The sequence below is a fragment of the Oncorhynchus gorbuscha genome, linkage group LG11, assembly GCF_021184085.1.
Source record: "Oncorhynchus gorbuscha isolate QuinsamMale2020 ecotype Even-year linkage group LG11, OgorEven_v1.0, whole genome shotgun sequence".
Taxonomy (NCBI): domain Eukaryota; kingdom Metazoa; phylum Chordata; class Actinopteri; order Salmoniformes; family Salmonidae; genus Oncorhynchus; species Oncorhynchus gorbuscha.
Window position 1 is genome coordinate 64,125,550 of NC_060183.1, and position 6,000 is coordinate 64,131,549.

At 45.1% G+C, this 6,000-nt stretch overlaps 1 protein-coding gene across 2 annotated transcripts in view; it reads left to right on the forward strand.

The window, feature by feature from the left end:
• LOC124049105 (neuropeptide Y receptor type 1-like) overlaps nt 1-6,000 on the forward strand; it is a 44,491-nt gene extending 38,491 nt beyond the window's left edge. For both annotated transcript variants that reach the window (XM_046370453.1, XM_046370454.1), the window contains one exon: nt 5,422-6,000. In XM_046370453.1, coding sequence (XP_046226409.1) covers nt 5,422-5,637 — 216 coding nt within the window. In that variant the 3' untranslated portion in view covers nt 5,638-6,000. The remainder of the gene's footprint in view (nt 1-5,421) is intronic.

Below are 6,000 nucleotides of genomic sequence, written 5' to 3' on the forward strand. Positions count from 1 at the left end.
GATGGCCTGCCCTCCATAATCACCTGACCTCAACCCAATTGAGATGGTTTGGGATGAGTTGGACCGCAGAGTGAAGGATAAACAGCCAACAAGTGCTCAGCATATGTGTGAACTCCTTCAAGACTGTTGGAAAAGCATTGCTCATGAAGCTGGTTGAGAGAATGCCAAGAGTGTGCAAAGCTGTCATCAAGGCAAAGGGTGGTTATTTGAAGAATCTCAAATATAAAATATATTTTGATTTGTTTATCACTTTAGTTACTACATGATTCCATGTGTTATTTCATAGCTTGGATGTCTTCACTATTATTCTACAATGTAGAAAATAGTAACAATTAAGAAAAACCCTTGAATGAGTATGTGTGTCCAAAATGTTGACTGGTACTCTGTCTGTTTGAAGTGAATGCAAATAGATTATACAAGTGGTTAGGCATTTAACACAAAAATGTGTCTTAAAAAGACTAGAAGAGAAGCAGTCTCCTCAACTCAACCGTGAAAGACTGTTGGTGCATTTTGTTGATGTTAGTTCTCTGTGTGCAGTTATTAAGGGAAAGGCGTGCTGCTTTGTTTTGAGACAGCTGCAGCTTTGCTAGGTCTGTCTTTGCTACACCGGACTATATTACCAGACAGTAATCAAGATGGGACAAGATCAAAGTCTTGAACAATAGTACAGTTGATCTTGGTGTCAAAAACGCAGAACAACACAGACATACCTCTCATCAGCTTCTGGGTTCTGTAGCTCAGTTGGTAGAGCATGGCGCTTGTAACGCCAGGGTAGTGGGTTCGATCCCCGGGACCACCCATACGTAGAATGTATGCACACATGACTGTAAGTCGCTTTGGATAAAAGCGTCTGCTAAATGGCATATATTACAACAACTTTGTCAATATGACTTGACCATGATAACTGACTATCCAATGTTACTGCTAAAAGTTCAACTTGTTCATTGGTCACACTCAATGGAGTACTAGGCTCTCTGGGTGAGGTGATGGTCTCTCTGGCCGGAGTGCTGGACTCTGGGTGGAGTGTGGAAGTCTCTGGGTGGAGTGTGGGAGTCTCTGGGTTATGTGAGGGTCTCTCTGGGCGGAGTGCTGACTTCTCTTGGTGGAGGGCTCTCTGGGTGTGATGTTCTTATTTGCTGGCTTCCCATAGGCCGGATTTGCTGGCTTCCCATAGGTCTTTCTTCGCATTTTGGCCATGTACTTTAGCACCTTTGCTAAGACGTTTGCACATCACCAGTTTAGGTGGTCATGGTCTTGCATGAGGTGAGGGTGGATGTCTTTGTGGTGTACCAAAAATATGTTAGATCTTAGTGCACGTTTTCTTGAGGGCTCTGAGTTTGTTTTCTAAAATAATATTGAATGGCACATTGCAGCACGGGAGAAGAGATTAAATTATAATTATAGCAGATGAGTATTTCTCTGTGGCCATATTGGCTATTTCTTCCATAGCTGGGGCCACACGTCCTCTCATGTTCTTTAGGTCGTTCGTTCCAGGGTGGATTTTTATTGTCTTCGCTCCTATTAAACTGTCCTCTGAAATTATTTTGAGGGCACTCTCGGGTGTGGGGCACCATATTTTTCTCACCTCCATATCAGGTAGTAGTTCTCTTCCCATAGATGTTTCTGTTGTAGTCACAGAGAATGACTCCAATCCCAGGTTGTTCTTGGAGCGTTGGTGGGAGTGTGGGTTGAGCTAGCAGAGGTGGTAGGGAGGTTGTTATTTGTTGGAGAGGGATCTGAGGGAGGAGGGTTGGTGTTGGGTGGAGAGGGATCTCCTGGAGAGCAGTTATGGGATGAGTGTGTGGAGCACAGTGGGAGGTGGGCTGGGGTTTGTGACCCTGGCTAGCTGCTCCTTCAGAGCCTGTATGGTGTCCTCTGTTCTTCAGGTCCTTTTTTACTTCTAAAAGCTCTTTTCTCATCTCCTCCTTGATCTCCTCTACTTTTCTCATTGTCACTGTCTTCATTTTGTATTTTACCTTTATTTAACCAGGTAGGCTTGTTGAGAACAAGTTATCATTTGCAACTGTGACCTGGCCAAGATAAAGCATAGCAGTTTGACACAAACAACAGCACAGAGTTACACATGGAATAAACAAACGTACAATCAATAATACAGTGGGAAAATCTATATACAGCATGTGCAAATGAGGTAGGATAAGGGAGGTAAGGCAATAAATAAGCCATGGTGGGAAAGTAATTACAATATAGCAATTAAACACTGGAGTGGTAGGATGTGCAGAGGATGAATGTGCAAGTAGAGATACTGGGGTGCAAAGGAGCAAGATAAATAAATACATGGGGATGAGGTAGATTGGATGGGCTATTTACAGATGAGCTATGTACAGGTGCAGTGATCTGTGAGCTGCTCTGACAGCTGGTACTTTAAGCTAGTGAGGGAGGTAGGAGTCTCCAGCTTCAGAGATTTTTGCAGTTCGTTCCAGTCATTGGCAGCAGAGAACTGGAAGGAGAAACGGCCAAAGGAAGAATTGGCTTTGGGGATGACCAGTGAGATATACCTACTGGAGCGCGTGCTACGGGTGGGTGCTGCTATGGTGAACAGTGAGCTGAGATAAGGCAGGGCTTTACCTAGCAGAGACTTGTAGATAACCTGGAGCCAGTGAGTTTGGCGATTGAGTATGAAGCGAGGGCCAGCCAACGAGAGAGCATACAGGTTGCAGTGGTGTGTAGTATATGGGGCTTTGGTGGCAAAACGGATGGCACTGTGATAGACTGCATCCAATTTGTTGAGTAGAGTGTTGGAAGCTATTTTGTAAATGACATCGCCGAAGTTGAGGATCGGTAGGATGGTCAGTAGTGATGCTGGACAGGCCGTCAGGTGCGGGCAGCGATCGGTTGAAGAGCATGCATTTAGTTTTACTTGCATTTAAGAGCAGTTGGAGGCCATGGAAGGAGTGTTGTATGGCATTGAAGCTCATCTGGAGGTTAGTTAACACAGTGTCCAACGAAGGGCCAGAGGTATACAGAATGGTGTTGTCTGCATATGAGGTGGATCAAAGAATCACCAGCAGCGAGAGCGACATCATTGATGTATACAGAGAAGAGTCGGCCCAAGAATTGAACCCTTTGAAGAGGGGGATGACCGTGGCAAGTTTCCAATCTATGGTAATCTCAGACGATATGAAAGAGAGGTTGAATAGGCTAGTATAGGGGTTACATCAATTTTGGCAGATCATTTTAGAAAGAGAAGGTCCAGATTGTCTAGCCCGGCTGATTTGTAGAGGTCCAGATTTTGCAGCTTTTTCAGAACATCAGTTATCTGGATTTGGGTGAAGGAGAAGTGGAGTGGTTTGGTGGAAAGTATGGCCCGCCGTAGAAAAATGCTTCTTGAAATTCTCAATTATTGTGGATTTATCGGTGGTGACAGTGTTTCCTAGCCTCAGTGCAGTGGGCAGCTGGGAGGAGGTGCTCTTATTCTCCATGGACTTTACAGTGTTCCAGAACATTTTTGAGTTTGTACTACAGGATGCAAATTTCTGCTTGAAAAAGCTAGCCTTAGCTTTCCTATCTGCCTGTGTATATTGGTTCCTAACTTCCCTGAAAGGTTTTATTTCACTGGGGCTATTCGATGCTAATGCAGAACGCCACAGGATGTTTTTGTGCTGGTCAAGGGCAGACAGGTCTGGAGTGAACCAAGGGCTATGTCTATTCCTGGTTCTAAATTTTTTTGAACGGAGCATGCTTATTTAAGATGGTGAGGAAGGCACTTTTAAAGAATAACCAGGCATCCTCTACTGACGGGATGAGGTCAATGTCATTCCAGGATACCCTGGCCAGGTAGATTAGAAAGGCCTGTTAGCTGAAGTGTTTTAGGAAGAGTTTGACAGTGATAAGGGGTGGTCGTTTGACCGCAGATCCATTACGGATGCAGGTAATGAGGCAGTGATCACTGAGATCTGGTTGAAAACACTAGAGGTGTATTTGGAGGGCGAGTTAGTTAGGATGATATCTATGAGGGTGCCCGTGTTTATGGATTTGGGGTTGTACCTGGTAGGTTCATAGATAATTTGTGTGAGATTGAGGGCATCAAGCTTAGATTGTAGGATGGCCGGGGTGTTAAGCATGTCCCAGTTTAGGTTACCTAGCAGCACGGGCTCAGGAGATAGATGGGGGGCAATCAATTCACATATGGTGTCCAGGGCACAGCTGGGGGCAGAGGGTGGACTATAGAAAGCGGCAACGGTGAGAGACTTGTTTCTGGAAAGGTTCATTTTTAGAAGTAGAAGCTCAAATTGTTTTGGTACAGACCTGGATAGTAAGATGGAACGCTGCAGGCTATCTCTGCAGTAGATTGCAACACCGCCCCCTTTGGGAGTTCTATCTTGGCAAAAATGTTATAGTTAGGGATGGAAATTTCAGGGTTTTTGGTGGTTTTCCTGAGCCGGGATTCAGACACGGCTAAGACATCCGGATTGGCAGAATGTGCTAAAGCAGTGAATAAAGCAAACTTAGGAAGTAGGCTTCTAATGGTAACATGCATGAAACCAAGGCTTCTACGGTTCCAGAAGTCAACAAATGAGAGCACCTGGGGAATAGGAGTGGAGCTAGGCACTGCAGGACCTGGATTAACCTCCACATCACCAGAGGAACAGAGGAGAAGTAGGATAAGGGTACGGCTAAAGGCTATAAGAACTGGCAGTCTAGCACGTTCGGAACAGAGAGTAAAGGGAGCAGGTTTCTGGGCACGATAGAATAGATTCAAGACATAATGTACAGACAAAGGTATGGTAGGAAGAGAGTACATTGGAGATAAACCTAGGCATTGAGTAATGATGAGAGATATAGTCTCCAGAGACGTTTAAACCAGGTGATGTCATCGCATATGTAGGAGGTGGGACAACATGGTTGGTTAAGGCACATTGAGCAGGGCTAGAGGCTCTACAGTTAAATAAGACAGTAATGGACAAGGCTTATTAGGGAGATTAGGGAGAGGCATGGATAGCCAAGTGATCGTATGGGTCCAGTGGGTGGTTGGGCTGGCTGGGGACATGGCGATTCAGACAGTTAGCAGGCCGGAGCTAGCATAAGGGCCTTAGATGGACATTTGTTTTTACCTCGTGAGGTGACTTCGATAGACCAGTCGTGGAATTAGTAGGGTTCCAAGTAGCAGAGGGGTCCAAATCCAATTGGCAAAATGGGTATAGTGGTGCAAGATTTACAGAGAGGCACTGGGAGAATTCCTCAAGAAAAGCCTGAAAGGGTTGAGTGGGGTAGAGAGGGGTGGAATTGAATGAAATTAAATCAAATCTAATTTAACTTAACTTAACTGAACTGAATATAAATTAACTTAACTGAACTCAACTCAACTGTATTGAATAAAATGTTGGAAATGTAAATGTCATTAAAAACATATTAAGGTGCTGGTGCTCTGCATTTAAACTTTGTCTACACACACACACACAGGTGTACGGTTTCCTGAACAGTAACTTCCAGAGGGAGTTGAAGGCCCAGCTGCAGCGCTGCCACTGTGGATTGGGGGCGCCAGAGAGCTACGAGAATTTCCCACTCTCCACCGTTGGCAGCGACGGGATCACCAAGATGTCGATGCTGAACCGGGCAGGGTCAATGAGCATCGCTCCACCCCCACGGGCTGAGCCCAGTGTTAACATATGCAGCTAACAGCTAGCTGACAGAGCTAGTGGCTAATGCTAATGGCTAAGAGCTAATGGACATTGTGTAGTGTGTACAGCTGTCAGACACGATGTAAACAACAAGGGTAAAGTTCATATCAAGCAAGCAGCTAACAGACAGAACGCCCCAATGGACAGAACTAATAGAGATCCGCTAACGCTAATAGAGAGAGAGAAAGTGGAACTAAGCAGCTGGACTGACTGTCAAAGACAGAGCTGGTTGGCCCCAGATTTCCACCAGTCTAATGTCCATTGCTTGTGTTTCTTGGCCAAAGCAAGTCTCTTCTTCTTATTGGTGTCCTTTAGTAGTGGTTTCCTTGCAGCAATTTAACCATAAAGGCCAGATTCACAC